The sequence below is a fragment of the Tribolium madens genome, unplaced genomic scaffold (assembly GCF_015345945.1).
Source record: "Tribolium madens isolate multiple individuals breed KSU strain unplaced genomic scaffold, Tmad_KSU_1.1 Scaffold_1;HRSCAF=32;Tcas5.2_LG8, whole genome shotgun sequence".
NCBI lineage: Eukaryota > Metazoa > Arthropoda > Insecta > Coleoptera > Tenebrionidae > Tribolium > Tribolium madens.
The window spans coordinates 4,218,262-4,240,453 of record NW_025400984.1 but is presented as its reverse complement, the minus strand read 5'-3'; the positions used below and the strand labels follow the sequence as shown (position 1 = coordinate 4,240,453).

Below are 22,192 nucleotides of genomic sequence, written 5' to 3'. Positions count from 1 at the left end.
TTATTAATAAAATGGGATGATTAATGAAATAAATTAAGAGAGCACACTGTAGAGTTGTTATTTTTTGCAATAATCATTTTTCACTGTTTTAATCCTAAATTTCGGCGTTTTATCCATCCTTTTTCGCCCCGCTATTATCCCAGTTGCAGTTTTGTGTTCCATCCTGGCAGTTGGTGGTGGAGTTAAAGGTAAGCCGCGCACGCGGTGGAGAGGGGATGAAGATGTTTTCGGGGGTGGTTGTATTCCGTGTATGTGTGTGAGTGCGCCGTCAGTCCGCCGCCGGCGTCAGAGGCATCAGGACGCCTCTTTCTCACTTCACATAATCACTACTCACTCAATTCACCACTAAACCCGCGTGTGACAATAAAATGTGACAAACGACTAAATTAAAAGTGCTCGGACATTTATTTTTAATCCCGTGTTTAATTAAACTCGACCGAAATGAGACTGTGTGGGACTTTGCGTGCTGCGTGATGCTTAATCTAATCGAAAAACACTGTGATTAGTTGTTAACATAAATGTCTGCGATTTAGAGACTTTGGCGGCATGATTTTCGGACGATTCCTCGCAGGGGTGCTACTCATAGCCCAAGTTGCAGGTTAGTTGTCTCATTTTGAATTAATTTATCTTATCGTTCGTGATTTATTGCATTCTTGTGTCAATGGACTTGTTTCTCTTTTTAGCTAAACTTTGTAATTAAACGGAATTTTATTCTAATTAAAGATGAACAACGGACAGTAGACTTAATTAAATTTATGATGCTTTTGTGTTTCAAAAATTCAGCTTTGATGCTCGCATTTTGCCCCCAAGAAAGCATTTGTAATTACAGCAAAAGTTAATCCGATTATTCTAGTTCTAGTACTAGTATTGGGCCGACATACATTAAAGGGGGCTAATCCAGGTCTAATCCTGTCAGAATCACCGAAATAATTGCTAAAATCGAATCTAAAGCCCTAAAAAAGGCCAAGCTTTGTGAAAAATACTTCCGTAATTGCTGTTATCGACAATTAATATAACAAAACTGTTTATCACACTGATTTATTGTTTTCACCTTTATGACTCGTGTATCTTTATGTGCCTATAAATCGAAGTAAAAAGGTCGTTGGGGTGATGCACGTTTCAGGGATCTATTTCTAGAGCTTTTTGATTTGCAAACGTTAAAAATTGTTTATACTTTGGTTTAATGAGCTCACGTAAAGTAATGGTATTTTAAGCCGGAATTGTGAGAACAATACAATTTTTGCTTATTTTTCAAACTTTTGTAAATACTATACAGGGTGCGCCAGAACTTGCGCCCCAGAGAAAAATACCATGGAAGGTGAGATTAAATTTTGCACTTTGACGCCGTTCCGATTATGTAAACTTGAATTTAGTTAGCGGAAACGGCAGATCTTGTAAAAACTGAACAGATACCTGTTAAAAAAACACCAATTTGTGTTTTATGGTGTAAAAAAACATTTAACAAACTAGTAAATTTAGCAATAAATTAAATATCTAATTTGTGTCTTATGGTGTAAAAAAACATTTAACAAACTAGCAAATTCAACAATAAATTGAATATAACAACATCGGAAACAAAAAACTGAGATGCCTACATGATAATATAAAAATTGACAGTTTTTTTCAAAAAAAACCTTGACAAAAATCTGAATTAATTTTTATGCTTAGCTCAAAGTCTTCTATCAACATTTGAGAATCCGACACTTTTGAATCACTTTATAATCTGTTGTTGACCCAGTTTGAAATTAGGTTTTATTTTTCCATTTTTATTTCCTTTATACAACCAAAAAATTATAATTACTATGGTCTCTGTCCATTTTACAAACATCAAAATTTTGCTGCGGTTAAAAATGTGTCAAAATTTAATCGCTTTTGAATTTATTGGTCACTAATATATAGGGTGCGCCAAAATTCGCGCCCCAGAGAAAAATGCCTAGTAAGGTAAGATACCAGGAACATGGAAAAAATGTTAAAAAATTCTATCTATAAAAATTGCTAAGTTTGGAGAATTCAAATTTTGCACTTTGACTCTATTTATTTCTGTTGGAAAAATAATTTTCCAAGTTTTTTGCTACAGGTTATTAAAAGAGGAAACAAGGAAGCTGTATCCTAAATTGTAACTCTGTTTAATATTATTTGTGCCTTTTATTGGAAAAGTTTTTTTTTCTTTACTAAATAATTATAACAAAATCAGTAACATAAAAAATGTCAAATGTCAAAAAATAAATGTCAAAATTTTTTCACGAATTTTTTTATCTTTTTTCTATGTTCCTGGTATCTTATCCTACTTGAAATTTTTCTCTGGGGCGCAAGTTTTTACATACCCTGTGTTTTGCGTTGATTAGGCTTGAATCACCCTGTAAAGCTTTCTTAAAATAATAAATCTTGTCATAATTTCCACCGAGCGTAAGTGGATATTTAGGCAAAGAAAAAACTGTGACAGCAATATTTCTAAACCGGTCCCAATCAAAGAGCAACTGTTGAATAAATATTAGTTTTGACATTTACCACTTTATTAATTTTGAGGAGCCAAACAACTGTCTCACTATTCCCTTTATGTTTTGATTTTTTCCAGCTGCGTTCTCTAAAATTAACTCAAAATCCGAATTTATAATTGTCATCCCACCCTATGTAAAACTGTCGCAAATAGAAACAAATAGTTGCGAGTGCCATTAAGGCCTTGATTTACATTCAGTCATTCGATGACTGAAACACAACAGCGCAGATATGATCCATATGAAGCCATCGCAGCTAAAACCCGTTGATTTATCCACGTCTAAGCTATATTTCATGTTGTCATCAGTGTTTTTATGCGTCTGGTAGTGTTATTTGTTTTTAATTCATATTTATGTTTAGACAAGGAAAAGTCCCGTGTTTTAATGTTTTAATCTCCGGTGAAAAAATGCAAAAATTACAAAAATATCACTCGGGTTATTGTTTGAAGAAGTGGGGTGATGTTTGGATTGGAAAAAGCTGATCTAGTAATAAGTAGAAGGGGTTGTTTGCGATTTATTGTTAGTGAAACATGGATACAAGTGTGTTGAAACAGCTAATTGGGAAAACAAAGGAGTAAATATTTCGGAGATGCGGTCGCGTCTAAGATTTGCGAGCAAATTTGATGCAGCTTTGATGCGGTTTCAGCAAATTTAATATTATTTGCTTTATAGAATTTGCGGATTTGAGTAAGTCACACGTGCAGAAATTTTTCTATAAAAAGGAGAATTTTTCTAGATTTTGAAACAAAAAATGTTGTAATCAGTCAAGTTAAAATTATTATTTTTTTAAGTTTATAAATTTAGTATTAGATACAATATTTTTTTTATTTAAACAATAATTATAGAGATAACAAGTGCCAACGCTCGTTATAAGAATGTAAATATAAGAAAAAGTGCATAAAAGGTCCAAAAAAAACTTTTTTTTAGATAGACTTTTTTGACGCATTTTCCTTTTAAAATTGAGATCGAAACTCCTATGTTTTAACCATTTTTGCACAACTATTGAAATCACCCTGTATAAAAAATTCAAACATGGTAAACAAATTTAAGTTTGAGACATTGGTGTTTTATTGTTTTTTGCACACAAAAAGTTTGTTGCAAAACAATAAGAAATTGAGGAATCAGACATTGGAGTTGGACTTTTCACGTTAACATCTTTATATTTTCTGTCAAGTTTCAAATCATTCTGTTTCAATACCAACAATGATTAATTATTTTAAAAGCTGTGAAAGCTTCAAACGTAATGAAACTACGTTTGCTTGAAAAAAATAAAAGTTTAATGAAAAATGTTTTTTAACAAACCTTGAAGAACAGAAAACTTTGTCTTGGTTATTTAAAATTTATTTGTAAGCCAGGTTTTACCACTTTTGACCAATTCCATTAACTTCAAAGCAACACTTTGTCCTGTATTTTCTTAAAAGTTCCAACTTAAAACCTCTTTGGTTGCGGATTTATTTTTGTTTTTCTTTACTGGTAAAGAGCAGTGCGTTATAAAAAGTGGACAAACAATGTTGAGGTCTGCTGTAATTAAAAGTTTTTTTTGGTTCCATACAATACTTGTCGAAAAAGGGGACATAGAATTTGTCATATTTTTAAGAGCTGCTTGAGTTATTTTAAATATTTTTGCACAACTTTTAAATTATCCTGAGTATAACTCTTGGTGTTTTATTTTTTTGAGTTTAGTTAATAAAAGTGCGTATTTGTGTTTTTTAATTCGTTTTCTTTTTTCTTCTTTCTTTATATTGAATTTTTTAAACAAATATCAAAAATGCTTTTTTCTTCCACTTCTAGACTTTTTACTGTTTTCTTTCAATTTTTTTGAGCATTTAATTAAAAGTACAATTGATTTTCAAATCTCTTATCTAAATAAATTGCCTAACTAGCGTATTGTACAGTGTGCTTCATAAGTAACGCGGACTGAATTTGCAATTGAAACATTTCGTATTTTTGTTCTTCATACTGACCAAAAATTCAAATTAAAGCTTGTTTTGTCGTTTTGCTCTCTTTTTTATCGCTTTTGATCTGTAATTTCACTGAATTTCCCCTAATCGAGTCGCGTTTTTCTTTGCGATTAGGCGCCCGTTTAATTAACCACAAATTGGTTCATCCATAGTCTATCTATAGAACCACAACATGATAAACAACATTATTACATGTAGCATCTGTTGATGAAGTGTAATCGGGTTGTAATCAGGAAATTCGAATTTACTATACAAGACCTCTTAATTTATTCCATTTCATCCGGAAATCAAGAACTCGAAAACATGGCCACGTGTCCAGGTGCGGGTCACTCACATCCCCTCAAATCCATTCAAGGAGAAAAAAGGTTCTTTTACAAGCTTGACGATTACGGCAAAAAGCTCTCCTTGTTTTCGTTTGCGTTCCCCGGGGTTGAATTTTTCAAATCAATTAATAAAGAGTCTCAGGTCGCAAAATCCTGTATTTTAAGTCATGGGGGTGGGAGGTGGGGTGACTCGAAAAAGAAAATTCTTCAAAAGCGGCTGTGTTTAATTAAATGGGGACTACAATGATTTTAGTCTTTTTGTTCCATATTTCTTTGTACGAGGGTTAAAAAATACCACGAGTGTCTATTCCGGTTCCATTGTTAATAAGAGATAACAAAAATTAGTCCTGGAAGAGCTTTCGGGGCTCGGGAAACGGGTATTTAGCGCAAGACCGCAGCGATTATTCGAAACTGGTGGCGACTAATGCTACATAATTAAGGTTATAAATGGGCACAAGTTTGTGACGATTGCGTGCCCGAAAACACCCACTCTTTTCTCTTAAAAGGGGACTGTCATACGGCATTTTACAGAATTACAAGCGTTTTAGCCAATTAGACCGCACTCGCGAAACACTTTTTGCACAATATTCAGTGACCACAATGGCTTTATCTATTTTTACATTCAATGAAGCGGCTTGTGGGAGCATCGATGGACGCTTCTCGTGCTTGATTTATGCCTTTTTTACAATATTTGACTTTTCGTTTTCTATAAAATCATACACAATAGAAGAATTCTTGTCAGGGCATGTTTTCAGAGAGGCTTTATTAAAAATAAGGGATGCGTTCTATTTCTCCAACGTTTATTCTTTGATGTGTGCTATTGTCAAACTGCGGACTCTACCTGAACCAGGTTTGTTCCATTTTTAATGGTCCGTAACACAGATATTAGTTTTATGAAAAAATCTCATTGGAATAGTTTATCATTCTGAAAATAATAAAACGAACAATGCGTCTTTTTGGGAAAAATATAGATTTACGTTGAAATTTACAAAATGTCGAAAATACAGGGTGACTCAACACTGGGAGTCTAATCAACTGTAAATACAGGCCTAGAAAATTTTAGACTTTAAAGTCAAATTTTTAGAGACACTTGATGGAATATCAACTGTAAATCTGGTGATTAAAATTCTCATATTGATGATGAATGACGTTTTTTTAAAGATTTCGACAACATTTTGATAATATTTTCTATGTTTTGACTGTTTTGAGTTTAATAAAATATAAAATATGTTTTAAATATGTTTATTTTCTGAAATATAATTTACAATTGTTCTGTTATATGTATTTGTGACACTCTGTATATGAAAGTATGTAATTTCCTGTGATGAAAATGGCTGTATTGAGTGTAAGATATGGTATTTTTTTACTGCTGTATTTATATACATTTTTCCTGTTTTTACTTTTTTTTCTATTATTCTTTGTTTTCTGTGTAAGTACATACACATTTACATTTTTCTGTAATTTTAACTTTATACATATTTTCTGGTTTTTCAAGTGTTCTTAGGTTTTTTCAACTTTTTTCTTGAATTTTCTAACAACTCTTATCTACTTTTGGTATCATGTCTTTATTTATTTAATATTTCTCTTTCCACACGTTGTAGATATGTATTATTTAGTATTATTTAGGTATCTTTTCTTCAATAGTTTTTTTTATTTTGTTTTCAGTATTCTTGTCGCCACTTTTCTTTATTTACGTTTTCTATTGTTTTCAAATGTATTTAAAATTTTTCCATGATCTCTTTTAACCTCATTTCTTTATTTTAAACTTTTGTTTTCGTTTCTCTCTTTTTATAATTTTTCAGTTTTAATTGTTAAATAAGTAAATATTTGTTTTAATTGTTAAATAAGTAAATATTTGTTTTTTTTTGGTTTTGATCTTTCTTTCGTATAATTTTAATAAAAACAAACTTGTTTTATTAAATGAGATTTTCAAAGAATAATTGTTTTGTGTTATTTTTTATAAATAGTGTAATAGAACATTTAAGATGAGTCTCGAGTACAGTATAGTTCAAAAGCAAAGTCACTCTTGAATGACGTTGGAGGTCTTTGCTCGAAAATAGACATTTGCTTGTAGTAACTTAGCTTTTGTGGCACTTTATTCGCCTACAAGTAGGTTTACGATTGTTGAAGATTGTCAAAAATAGACAGAAATGAGTAAAACGTGACAGAAATAATCATGAAAATAAATTTCCCATCTTATTATTTCTCCGTCTGTCACAAACAAAGTAAAAATATATCGTTTTATGTTCGTAGTAAATCACATTCAGGTTGTCATTTTAGTTTAAAAAGGGCCGAAAGGTCCGAATTCTAATTTCGGTATAATTCATCGTCCGTTTTGGAGATAATTGACAGGATCGCATCCATATATCACGTATGGATAGAGGGCGCTCTGATCTATCGGCTATAACAATAATTATGAATGCAATGTCAGCCCGACACGGGATTCCTCTTATTGACTAATTGACGTGTGTGATTGGAATKATGCATTATAGAGGGCGTTGTTTGCGCTATGATTTGTGTAGAATTGGTGAAAAAAATCGACTTTTTGATAAATCACGTGGTGTTTCAAGCAACGATGACCGTCGTAAAAAGATAAATCGGCGGCAAGCCTAAACGCTCGTGTTGAAAAATGTCAGCGATTTATATTTCGAGAGGGAAATATGGCCGGTTTAAGCCGAAAGGGAATTTATTTAATCGATAGAGAGGGGTGGACCAACAATTTGTGATAATTAGTCATATTTTTTCACGAAAACAACAAACGTTAAACAACAGTCAGAAGTACATCGTTTATCAATTAAGGCGAGGGTCCCTCACGCTGTGTGTGTTTAGGATCAAAGAACCGTGGACGAATAAAAACAATAAAAACCGCTTGTTCTCCTTGGATCCGTAATCAATCATGATGGCAAGTTTGCTCCTGTTCGTGTCAAATTTAATGTTGTTCGGACAATTATTGCATCTCCTAAGCCTTTCTTTTCCTCACTCACTAATGGAAAAGTTTAATACCACCCCCAATTTGATAAATTTCAAACACGTGACCACTCCTCACGCGCCATTTTGTTAATTTTTACACAAAATGCCGACATAAATCACACGTACATTTGCATTCAAACAAAAGTTTTTCACTGATGTTTGTTGTGGGAAAATTGATGTTTGTGTTTTGTGCCCTAGGAGATGTAAACATTTCGTGATTGAGAAAATGGAACGCTTGGAATATTATAACAAAAATTTGGCCGCGAGAAATGAATAGATTACGGGAGAAGTAAAATAAATCAAAATATATTCAAATTTGTTTTATTGTTTCAAGTTGCGAGTCATTCGGGGCTTGTTTGAATTTGAAGTCTTGTTTGTGGAAAGTAATGGATTTGGAATTAACAGACTTGAGGCTATTTTTACAGAAATGTTTCATTATCTACACAAAATATGTACTTAAATATTGAAAATGTTTATTATTATGACAATTAAAACGCATCAGTAAAATTATGTACAGCGTACCAATGAGGAATACTTATTTATTACACCGTGCGATCAAAAAATAAATAAATTAGAGTAAGCAGTGATTAAAGTCCTTCAGATGGCAATCCTGATTTTTGACATCAAATGTCAGCCGAAACTTTGACAAGTTTGCGTTTTATTCCTTTTGAGTGAAATAATGTTTACTTTAGAGCAGAAATTTTTTATTGATATACAAGAGGAAAACGGTGGATGGTCATTTTCACTTTCAGTTTGTGCCTAGATTCCCAGCCAATATGTTGCCAACTGTAGAATTTAATCGACGCCTAGCCTAATTTATGTTTTATCTGATCGCACGGTACAAGACGATGAAGAAATTGTTTATCTACGAGTGAAAAGGTTAAGTTTACGAGGGACGAAGTCACGAGTGGACTTTTTTTACGAGTATATAAACATTTTGTTTTATTTTGTACTCACCTACCAGAATTTCTTGAATCTAAACAGTAGATAAAAATTACTTTATTTCACTAGACGGTGAAAGACTACTTTATCCACTGAAATTAGTTGATAATAGCATTCTTTAACATTGAGTACAAATAAAAGGTATTTTTTGGACCTTACAAAAACTGAAAATATTATTGTATTGTAATAGTATTGTATTATTATTGTTATTCTATCGTGTTCTAGAAACTTTTTTAACGTTTTATTACTTGATTTGATTTTTTTGCTATATTTAAAGAAAAATCTATTACAAAAAACTAAGAATACAGAAAAACAAAATTTTTACCTACAACTTTAAAAAAAGTATAATCCACAGCAATATTTTAGGAAATTACAATAACAAAGTTTAAAAAAATAACTTTTGTAATTGAGCGCTTTTTAAATTGAATTTATTATTAGATTTGACAGTTAAAATGTTTGACATTTGACGTATGCGGTATCCAAAATGCTCGAAAATAGCTTGAATTGCATTAGTTTCGGTAAAATAGGTACGTTGATCTGAAGCATTTTCGCACTTAAGCAGTCTATGGCCAGTGATGCACAAAATGTCGCTAAAAAACAGTGTCACAAAATGTCGCTAAAAACAGTGTCACAAAATTGTATTTTTTCTATTTTGCATCTGAAAAAAAGCTTATTTCGATACTGTAACCGATGCTTTAATGAGCCATTTCAACACCAATTCGGGTGCTGAAATAGACTAGTAAGTACAACTTTCTAGAGGTTGGTAATGGTGATTTTCAGTGGCGTTTTGAGCAATATCTCTCATTTTAGGTGGTGTGCATGAAATATTTATTGTTAATTTAACAAAATTTTGAAAAATATTCAAGATTTGACACTTCTAAAATCGAATTTTTCAAACATTGTGTCATTTTTTTTAATTATAAAAAAATTGACTTTTATGTTAATAAAAAAAGTATGATGTAAAACGAGCATGCTCCTTTCATAAACTTGAACTTGTTTCACAAAACTTGCCTTACAACGCGTTCTTTAATATACTTACTATTATGCAACTATTTTCAGTTATACAAAATGCTCATTGTGACACCGAAATAGAAAAAATAAGTTTGGATTAAATTTATAAAATTATTATATTTTTGTCAAAGAAATAAAAGAACTAAGCAAAATCTACGCATAAAAGTTACCTTAAAAATATCAGTATTAACAGCTAGGTAGGTATATCTAAAATTGTAAAAATATAGGGTGTTTTATTAAAAAAAATATGAATTAAGATTGTAACTCATTTTTAAAACATTCTGTATATCCTTATATCTACTGAGTAGGTATCTATGTTTCTATACGATTTTTTTTAATTTTTATTTTATTTTTTTTAATTTATAAGGTCAAAAACTAATTTTCTCATCCTGGTACGACACTCTGTTTCAAATTTTTAATAATTAACTTGTATAAAAGCTATAATATCTAAGTAAATATTATACAGTGTGTTTCCAAATTTGCCAACAGCTTCATCATAATACATTATTACCTACATAGATCATTGGAATTGACATTTTTTAAAAATGCACAAAAACAGTTACCATAGAAACTACAAAGAAGTTTAATGATACTTGCAATGAAATTTATATCCCACACATTCAATTATCTAAATCTAAATTAAGTTGGTAACTAGAGACTTGTCAATTTTCATTTCATCAATATTGCCAACATAATTTCAAAGTCACAGGCCACTTTGATCATTGAACATATTTAATTGATATTGGTTCATTCACGGCATTTTGAATGAATCAATAAGGCTTTTGATTAATGAATCAATTTATTACTAAGATAAGTTGATAGAAAATTTAAGTTTCATTATTTGATAGGCCAATATTAAAAACAAATTATTTCATATATCAAAAAGCTGACACAAACTTGTGTATGTTAGACATTCGTTTAAAGAAAGTCGAAAAGCTGTCACAAATACTAAATTACTGCATTACGTTAATAGCATGATGGCATTAATGTGGCTGATCATTATATCGAATTTGTGCTTTCTTATTTTGACATTTAAATTCTCGTATTTGTGGTAAATCGAATCGATCGAAATCACTTCGTATTGCTTTGTTCTTGCATAAATGCGCATTCAGTGCAGCTGAACAAACCTTGATATAGGAAACCACTAACATCATTTCCGACGTAGTTTGTACCAGTAATAAACAACGAAATTATTGTATTGTAGTTACAATAGATATCAAAATTTGATATGTGCATGCAAAAAACTCTGAAATGAAATTTCCGTGCATGTTTCTCGAGAAAATCAATTTGTTAAAAAGTGCAAACGGGGCAATTGCCCCCTGATTGGCGTCATAAATCGGGCAATTAAGGGCGTCACCTCAATCAGCCACCACTAACGACGTTATCAATAATTTGAGACACATCCAATATGTCCCGATCGGTGGCATTGTTTCGAGGGTCACCAATGGAATAATTTATGTCTCAATATAAGCGGGGCAGTTAGTGTCCGGCCGCCCCCACGTCTTCCCCATCAAACATTCATGGATTGATCTCGTCCGTCTTGTTCCAGCCATAAACTCCTCTCATAATTTATGGCAAATGCGCCGCCGAATCAGCCCCTGCATTTCTGCAAATCTAATAAAATCAGACTTTTCCAGATTTATAAGTCGGATTTCGGGCTGGAGTGGACAGTTCCGTTGCCGAGAATTTCGTTATTGCGAACGAAATCGATCAAAAAATCCGAAGAAGGGGTGGCTTGTTTGCCCACATGCTGCGAGTTCGTATTTACAGTTTTAAACGCACTCAAACACGCAATTTATGAACACAAATACAGATGCGGGTAATCGGACTTTTATCTGATTTATTAATACATGGCTCCAGAGGATAACGCGAGCAAAAATGAAAATTTCAACAGAGATAAGTCACCGGATCAATTAGGGATGAAAGTGCAACGGGTGTACTGTGCTGGAATTTGCACAGATAATCGATGACGTATGCGAATTGCCAATTTTGTATTTAGATAATTCGAGTGTGGCAGGTCGACAGTTAACGTTTGACAACAAGGGAGGAAACTTGCAGTGGATTTCCCACGGGAAAGGATCAATTTTTCAATGGAAACGCCCGACAAAGTTTTGCATTCTTATCGCTGTATCGACATCAACTTTTCAATTAACATCAACCACTGACAACAAAATTTATCAACTGAAGAGACGAAATTAATAATAGAATGTCATACTTTTGTGTCAGAATGTTTGAAATATTTTAGTAAAGAAATAAAAAAAATCTTTTTTCTGGAATAGTCCGTAAAGAAATACTTTTGCGGACTTATTTTCTAACAACTGTCAAATTAAAAAGAGAGCGCACCATTTGTAATGTTTTCTAAAGTATATATTTTATTTTTGCCACTCCTGGATCTTTTTACTAAAATAATCAGACCCGAGAAAAGAGTTGTTAAAAATTTGATTTTTATTTCCGTTCAATGTCTACATTTTGCCGTTTCTTTTTATAAGAGATCACTAAAAGTGCTTAGGACGCAGAAAAAAGGATAGACTTAGAGGACAAAGAAAGAATCATTGATGTTTTGTTAAGATTGTGCACAGCTCTATTAGTTTTATCTCCGTTCAAATTTAAATGAAATAATACTTTTTGATTGCATAGTACTTCACAGAAAAAACGTAATTAATAGAATACTTAATATATTTTTGAGTTATACCTAGAAGTCAAGTATTTGAAGTACTTTTATAGAGAAATTCTCTATTTATTCTGATGGTAAAAAAATAGTCCGTAAAGCAGTACTTTAACGGACTCATATGTCATTATTTAAGCTCGTGTATTAGGTAAATATGCCTAAAAAGTTAGCCTAAATAGTTGTATTACAAGGGAGGAAAGTGTATCTTTTTCTCCCACAGGTGGAAGTAACATACTGCTCGAGACTTGTCGAGAACAGTAACCACCAAGGGAAGAAAAGACAATTTCTTCCAGTGTAACACATAAATTTTTTCTACGACCTAGCAAAAAAAACTTCAAAACTTTAAGAATTTTTCTTGAATTTCAATATCGCCATTAAATCTAATGAGAGGTAAAATACAGGGTGCGCCAGAACTTGCGCCCCAGAGAAAAATGTCATATAAGGTAAGATACCAGGAACATGGAAAAAATGTTAAAAAAAAATTATCTATAAAAATTTCGAAGTTATGAGGGTTTAAAGTTTACACTTTGACTCTATTTATTTCTATTGGAAAAATAATTTTCCAAGTTTTTTTGCTATAGGCTATTAAAAGAGGAAACAAGGAAGTTGTATTCTAAATTGTAACTCTGTTCAATGTCATTTGTGGCTTTTATTGTCAAAATTTTTGTCCCTTTACTAAATAATTGTAAAAAAACATATACAAGATCATCAGTATCATTAAATAGATATAAAAAAAATGTCAAATGTCAAAAAATAAATGTCAAATTTTTTTTGACAGATAGAATTTTTTAAACATTTTTTTCATGTTCCTGGTATCTTATGTTACTTGAAATTTATCTCTGGGGCGCGAGTTCTGGCGCACCCTGTATACTTTCCTGAGAAGTTGTATGTCCCCAGATTGGGTTAACAAGAGGAAAAAAAATATTTTTGATTTTACGCTAAAATTGTAAAGGAAAAATATTTTTTGCTCTTAAAACCATCAAATCTGCGCTTAAAATTTTATTATTCTGATTCTGTGAAAACAAAAGTTCATTTTTCTCTGCTTTTTAAGTCTTATTACATTGGCGGTTTTTTTATTTGCCAACTACATGTTACTTTAAAAATTAACTCATTAATTGAATAATGATAGTTTTTGTTAAAAATGACTTTGTTTTTTATCTTTGAGTTGCCATTTATTAAAATTATGTTTTTCAAAAACATATCTGTTATTTAACTTGCGTAAACTCATTTTTTAAAGTGACATTGTTTTCAAAAAAATAAAAACGTCAATGTAATGAGATTTAAAAAGCAGAGAAATAGTAGATTACAAGCGAGGTGGTAAATATGGCATTACCTCGAGTGCTTATGTATACGATCGAGAGGCGCCATCGAGATTTGTCTGCTATTTTATTCACAATCACATTATTTTCAGTCAAAAATTTTAGTAAAATAAAATCCTAACAAAGTTAAGATCCAAACGTGGTAGGCCATCCAAATGGCGTTTGATTTTTGATATTTCAAAAATGTCAAAGATATATTGAAATAATGTGTGAATCTGATTTAAAATCGTCGAAAAGGAGCAGTGTACTCCCCCAGAAGTGAAAAAAAACTGCTAAAAAAGCAATTGAATACTAATTTAGCGAAATATTATGCGTAACTTGACAATTTAAAAAAAATTCCCGATATTTTTGTAGTTTTAAGGTTGGCTATCCTGCATATTACCACCCAAGAGAAGTAATATTATTACTCCTAATGAGATTTAATGATGTGTTTCCCAACCTTTAAAAGGTTAGTAATCAGCATATTACGTTAGTGATTATGAATAAAAAAAATTCTCTTCTCAATTCGGAGACATACTGGATATTTTATTGAGAACCGTATGTGTGATTAAAACATTTCTACCCTTGACGATGTTTGGAAAGTGTTTCATTACTGACTTTCTGTTACTTACCGCCGTTACTTGTGTCTATTACTACACTCGTTTCACTCTACTACTACTCTAGTCTTACTTTTGTCACAATTGTTTATTTCACTGTTTATTATTGTTGCAATGATGACGAAAACGACTGATTCGACAGACGATTGAACTTTTTTAAAKATTTTTTTGACTTAATTTACGAAAAAATGCGGTTGTGAACTAACCTCAGTGGAAAGCTTCATCTCTGTCTCGTGGTAAAGTTAATAAAACACTTTTCACCTTGCTAGGTAATATACTATTGATTGTAATTTTGACAGATGAGGGAGGTAAAATTTTTACTTCCCTTGGAGTATTCTATAAGGATCGTAAGAAAAAGAAGTTGTATTCAACTTTCATTTCATCTGAACATGATCTTAATATTGATCGCCATAAATGTGAATAAATGTAAAGAGAGCACTCCTATCTCTCCACATCCTTTATGCCCCAACATATCACACGACACAAGTATTGGCCCATCTTTATGCATCTTTATTTCTTTTTCTTTATTTTACATCTCCGGTCCTTGTGTTTTCTTCCAMTTATGCCAAGTCTTTCCTTCTCTGACCATATTTCGTGCATTTGCACGCTTGATAAATTACGAGACAAGTGCGCTAGTAGGAAAACGTGTCGGCTAACAACACGCCGAGTAGAGAGAGAAATGTCGACCATCATCATGTACACGCTGTAACAATATTCATCATGGTCGAGCGTGCTGTTTAGACGCGAATGTCAACCGAAACTTCGAGATTTATGTTGGCATTAATCATCAACACTACCATAGCCAAAAAATTGCTGTTTCGATTCGGGTGGTGCTGTCCCAAAGTTCTAACGATGCATATTGAACGAATTAAGAGGCAAAAGTTTCCGTTCTAACGAACTAATTTAAAATTTAATTAAATCGGAATAATGGTCTATTAGTTTTTTGTGTTTTGGGAGACAACAGAGATAATCTGGAGCGAGCGAATGACTCAATTTTCTTTTATTGCAATCGAGTTTGATGTGGCGTATTTCGCCACTTAATTACTTTTAGTTTCCATGTGATTTAGTAGGGAGAGTAAAAAGCGTTTAGTCCCATTATTTATAATCCATTTAAAAATACAAAAAGCTTTTATAATAGAGCTGTGTAGTGTTGTGACTATAAACCAATTAGGTTCCACCGCTGCCGGTAAATAAGCTGGAAATTGGCCAGCAGACGTTTAAAGAGAGTGTTGTTTAACTTTGATTTCGGTTTTTGTCGACTAATAATTCAATCAGACGATTAACCCTTTTAACACCCGAGAGAAAGTCTAATTGCTCTCTCCTCGATCGATCCCTTTCAGAAATTAGATAGGAAACCAGGAAATGAATTATTCCGATTGACGACAAAACCAATATTGATATTAATGGGGACATTGTACATCTACACACATTTTAATCAACCCAACGCCAAATGTTTCTTCCTCCAACTGTCAACAYAGCTGATTGCAATGACGGGAACACCATTAAGTGATTAAAGTGGTCCTCAGACTCGGAACATCAAAGGGATTACTCCCGACGAAGTTGAAGACACCCCCATCGATTTTTTCACGAACGAGAATTAATGAATCTTGGAATAAATGAACTGTCGAGGATTAGGGATCAAAAAATAGCACAAAGTGACCTAAATGAAAAAATCAGACATGTGATGGAGAATTCGGCCCCAGCTGTGGCAAAACTTTGCCCCAAGAATCGTTCGAAGGGCTCGACTTGATACATTATTGGATTAGCGTGTCGACGGTGATGAAGGAGGCGTTGCGGTCTCGCTTGGGACCCTTCGCAAGGCTCCGGCCTTGGAAGAAGCATCAATGACTCTTAATTAAAACCGGCAAAAGAATAAATAGGCGCGCTTCTTGGATTTAGCGCCGTTTAACGGGGTAATCTCGTTAAGCAATAAAGTCTTCTTGCCCTGGATATATTACAGGGATATTAAAGTGGTGGATAACGACCACACATGCATGTTTAGGGCGACGGGAAATTTATACGASTCGGGGCTAAATGGATTCATTTCGAAGAGTTTGTTTTGGAAACGATGGATAAAAGAGATTCTTGRGGGTTTACTAACAAGGTTATAGAGATTAAGYMGAGTTACAGTTTTGCCAAACTGCTTTTTAACTCCCAAGAAAYAAACTAAATGGACATCAAAWGCAACTAAATGTCGTTAAAGTTTGATTGTTCTTAAGAAAGTTTCAGAACTTATCACAAATATGTTGCAACTCTTATTGTGTTTGCCCAATTTGAGTCCAATAATTTTTCTATTGTTGTAATTACTTCAGAAAAGTTCCAGACTTTACTATTTTTTTTTATTTCAAAAATGTTTTAAATAAATAGAATCTAGGAGAATTTCTAAAGCACATATCTTTTGGAAGACATTGCCTCCTTTGTTGTTTTTAGCATTTCTGCTCTATTTTTACTTTTCTTATTCTATAAGGACAGTATTGTAATCGATAAGAACGATAAGAGCTAGAAACTTGAAATTTGGTATGTAAGGTAATACGAAGGGGACGCAGCACGAAACAAATGGTAAAAATCGGTCGCCCCATTCGGCCGCAATGACGAAAAGTCGGCCGTAAAACGACCGCAAAATTATACGGTTGAAGATGCAATAAATACAGGGTGTTCGGTCCAAGTCGCCCCGGCCGATAACACCTAAGCTTACTTTTTTGCTGATTTTTCAAATAATACTATTCATTTCTCGTTTTCTTAGCAAATGCATCAATCTTTTTTGGCACATCCGGTGTAGCCGCAAATGCTACCATATTTAGTTTTTTAAATGGAACACCTATGTTTTTTTGGTTCGAAACAATAGTAATTGACATGAAAAATACGGCAAACCATTATTTATTACATTTTACTTTACATAATGCACTCAGAAAACAAATTAAATTTTTGAATTTTATTGCAAATTTTGCAACGTAGGCGGATTTTACTTGTCAAGGTATTCATACAAAAAGCAATATGCTTGGATACCGTTTAATTGTTASTTTGACAAAGCCTAATTTGTCAACAAATCTTATTGAGATCTTTAGTAATGGATGATAATAATTACGACGAATTGGTAGATCAGCTTGAAGTGTTTTTTAAGTGCAATAAAAATAGAGCGGAAGCTGAAAGACAGTATAGAGAAAAAACTCAAATAGAGTTTACCCAAATCGTTGAAAATTTAGTCGAATTGAGAAACAACTGAGACGAATAGGTTCGCTTCTTAAAACCAAAAAACCTGTGGTTCTTTGTGAAGAACAAGAAAATAGAAATCTGAATGTTCTGTTATCAGTCGAAGAAAATCCAAGAGTTTCCATAAGAGAACTCGCTCATCAACTGACAAATTAGATTTGTCAAACCAACAATTAAACTTATCTAAGCATTTTTTCTAATCACACCTTTCTTTTAAAATTAAAAATCAGGCTACGCGATCAATTTCCTTATAAAATTCTAAGATTTAAGATGTTTTTTTGATTGCATTGTGTTACGAAAAATGTAATAAATAGTGGTTTACAGTATTTTTCATGTCAACTGTTATTGTTTGGAGGAAAAATGCATAGGTGTTCCATTTGAAAAACTAAATTTGGTAGCATTTCCGGATGTGCTAAAAAATTTGATACATTTATTAAGAAAGCCAAGAATTAGTATTATTACTTAAATATTTACTTTTTGAAAAAAAAGTAAATTTAGGTGTTATCAGCCGGGGCGACTTTGTCCGAACACCCTGTATATAATTGTATAATTCTCCCCAGCCTTGAACCCGCGACAAGTATGATCTATTTTGCGTGTAATCCGGTAGGTGTTACTAACGCAAAGGTTATGTTTGCTACTCGTCTTTCCAAGACTAAATTATTGTCGTTAGGATGTTTTCCAAATAAGTAGGATAAGGAAAGTCGTGTGATGTTCACACTAGATTTTTTATTTCTAATCCTCGTTTCTGGAATTCCTCAATCCCTCTCAACAACTCGCAACTTTCTAAGACAAAGCAAAATCGTGCGTATTCCAAACAACTCCCATTTATTTCCCCCATCTCCTGGCAACCTGGTTTTCTTTCATTTCTGTGTAAGCTGTTTTGGCAATTTCTCGACATTATCTCGACGTGCATCACATCATCGTAAATTTACGGCGCGCATTATCGATTCGTGTCGAAATCTGGCGTTGCGTCGGCATAAAAATGCAAAAAGCAACTGTGGTGAAGACATCAGCTTGATGGGAGGCCCGCTCACAAAGACGTGTCGAGGAGTCGTCCTCTACGTGATGTCATAATTCACATGAATAATGCACGAAGGAAAATTTTGCGAAAAGAGGAATTTTTCGGTTCACCTGTGTGACGATTTCATGTCGTGGAATTAAAAGGGGGCACTATATCGTCCAATTATGAAATTTGACGGTCCCCCGAACCATAATTCATAAAGTAAAAAACAGATTCGCCTCCCGACGTCGAGATTACCGCAATTTCCATTCTTAATTATTCAGCATCATCTTACAAGATAACACTTTTACAAAGTAATTAATTCACTTTTTTAAACTTGACACCGACAACACGTTATCTTTAAAAAGTGGCTCCTATACAAAAAATGAACGCGACCAGACTTTCGAACTTTTCAGAATTTTGATTAGCTAGTCTTCCTGCTTTGTATATTAAAAAGTTTCCACGGTTTTTACAACGTTTTACTTAGGTTTATTGCCTATAAAAAGAAGAATTTTAGATGCAATGGACATGAGAATCACGATGATTTAAACGGAAATGCTACAAAGACWAAATAACAGACAGAAATAACTCACTTGTTTCAATAAACTCAAAAATGCAGATGGAATTATGCTTTGTCATAAATTCCTTTCAAGTTCTGAAGCTACAATGGACGTTAAAAACAGGGGTGAGGAAAGTCTGATATTACCGCCCTCATTACAAATAATTAAGGCTCGCATTATATGCACGAAAAATTCGTAAAATATGCACATATATATTCATGTATTTTCACAAAAATATGCACGAGATATTAAGAAATATGCTCCAATATATGCCAAATATGCATCGATATGCAAAACTTTTAACAATAAAAAAATTAAAGTTGGGATAAATTTTATCCTTGAGTACACTAAAGTATTTTTGCTGCACATGATGAACAAAAGAGAATAAATAAATTGGTTTTGCCTCAGACAAGCCATTTTAATAACCTAGTAATTAAGCTTTTCTAAGAAATCTGTACTTTTCAGATCACATCACTTTAAACAATTTTGCTAAAATTCATTTGCACGCAACTACTTATTCGTCTAGAACGATTTATTCGTTTTATACCAGGTGAATAAAAAGTATGGAACCAAACGTTTTTTGCTTAAAGTATTTATTAAAAAAAAAAACTAATTGATAAATTATAAAGTACTATAAAAATATGATGTTTTACCAAGGATACAATTTTTCGAAATTTTTATTTATTTTTAAGTTCTACAAAAATGTTTATTTTTTTTTAATGACAATCTACGAAAAATAAAACATTTCTCTCGTGATCTAAGGTATTACAACTATCTACTTTAAATTATTATTTTTTATATAAATTTCAATATTTCGTATATGCACGAAGTTGCCATAATATGCTTTTTTATTTGGCTTAAAAAGATATGCATAGAAAACTTACAATTTTGTTAATATACCTTTTAATAACAAATATGCATTTTGCATATAATTCGAGGCTTACAAATACCTAATTGTTTAAAATATAGTACGAAATTTAGTATTAATTGAATTTTAATTCACTTTAAAATTCAAATCTATTGCCGAGTAATTTTTTACTTTAATATACAGGCTGGCCCAAAATTGGCGAAACGGCTTATTATGATACATTATTATACGCGGTGATAAAAAAATGACCGATAAGCTCGATGGTTTCTTATGGTAATTTTTTTTAAATTACAAAAAAATAATTAAAAAATTCTGTAAACCGAAGTTTAGGAACTATTAAGCTTCGAAGTTGACAAATAAATTTTATAATCCTGGTTTATGTTAATTTGTTATCTTTTCTAAAATATAGAGAATTATTTTAACAACAGTAAAAATTTATTTGTGTAAGACTTGAACAAGTAATTTTTTACTGAAAAACAAATAGGTGTAACTTACCTAAAATTATATCTGACAACATTGGATAACTATTATTGTTGTTACATACCTTTATTAAAAATAAATAAAAATGTCATTTTCTTTTGGTTTCTTGGGAAACAGAAATAACATTAATTACTTCCAATTGGGGTTATTTCATTAGGTAATCTATGGTCCAAAAATAAAATTTCCTCTCAATTTTAAATTGTTTATTATCGGGGAAATTGGGAGGAAATTTTATTTTTGGACCATAGATTACCTAACATTAATTGTTTTGCTACTTTCATTCTTTTTGCTACTACGTTACAACGTTGCCAGCTTAGTAAAATTCATAATTTATCATAGCTCAAAAAAATAAGACAGAAGATTTTTTTTTAACATTTTTGACGAACTCCTCAAAGCTTTTCCAAGAATGTATCATTGAGGTTATCTGTCATGTTTTTATCACCGTGTATAAAGCACAGAGAGTATGAGAAAAATCTGTCTATAACAATTTTATTTGGTATTTTTTTTATTTTTTGTWAACTATTTTTYCAACGAACTCAACTTTTTTTAAATGTCAATTTACAGTTTTCTTTCTCTTATAAATAAAACCATTTTTGTTTTAAAATTTTGGTTGCCGCGTTGGCAAATTTACTCAGATTTTTTTGCAAAATTTTGAAAATTATTGCTTCGATTTCTATTTTTCTAGCATTTTTATTACGAACCAAAGAAAAGTATCCATTTTGCACCTTAGTTTTTTAATATAAATGCGGTTGGATATAATTTTCATTTGCTTTTGTTATACTGGGTGGTAACTGGAAGTGATCAAGTTTTACAATTTTCAAATAATCACATTTTTATTTTTTAACGTAACACTTTTTTTAATTTTAAGTTAAAAAAACTAAAACAGGGTTAAAATGTTGTTGAATAAAAACATAAATTATTCTTTATTTTATACATTTGTAGAAACCTTGTTAAACATTTAAAAAATGTGTTTCGCTGTTTAGATATTACTTTTTGATGTCGCAACGCCTGGAATGTATCCAAAATTCTTTTTTTGTATTCCCGATAATTCCCGTCATTTCGTAAACTCTTCGGTTTATAAACCGGGAGACGATAAACTCGTCAAACTATTTCGTACATACTCGTAAATCGACTACCAAAACAAACTCCCATTTTCCTCTCCCGGAATAACAGTTTTTACAATGTTTGTCATGTCAGACCACCAGCAATCATTTAGTTCAATTTGTAAAAGCGGGAACATCCTCATTGCCCCATGTATCATTAACTAGTCCCGATTTTAGCCCAGTTGTATAAACAGAAAATCTCATTTGTTATAATAAAGCAACCCGCCTATTTGACGTCAGTGCTGCCGGCGATGGCAAGTTTCAAAGTTTTCAGCTTGATCAATAAATTATCTAATATTTCTGAAACCTGTTGAAAATGGAATAAAATCGGGTGACCAAATATTTGACATTTGTATTTACCTATAATGTTTTGATAAACGACGCTAATCCCCCATAAATCAGCCGCAAAAGCATTAAGTTTAATCCTTTGTTGAATTACGGCTGAAAAAGCGGTAATTCGTTATTTTTCCGGTTTTTTTTATGGTGGGGGGCGGTGTTTGAATAAGTTATATTATCCGGGAAGACGTCATCTGTCATTGCGAAAGAGATCGCAGCGTCAAAATCCCGATTTAATAAATAATGAAGAGGAATCGGGAACAAAGGGGAGCATCAGGATGAGCGTCTGTATGGAAATAATCCTTTAATCTCATTTTAAGTAGGAAAATTCTCGTGGAGTTTATTTGTTT

The 22,192-nt window shown here is 32.1% G+C and overlaps 1 protein-coding gene across 1 annotated transcript in view; it reads left to right on the top strand.

Annotated features, from left to right (window-relative positions):
• The first annotated feature begins 279 nt into the window (after window positions 1-279).
• Window positions 280-22,192, top strand: part of LOC123003723 (roundabout homolog 2-like) — a 72,648-nt gene continuing 50,735 nt past the window's right edge. Inside the window, exon 1 of the mRNA XM_044396682.1 lies at window positions 280-598. Within this exon, the coding sequence (XP_044252617.1) occupies window positions 547-598 (52 nt within the window). The 5' untranslated portion in view covers window positions 280-546. The remainder of the gene's footprint in view (window positions 599-22,192) is intronic.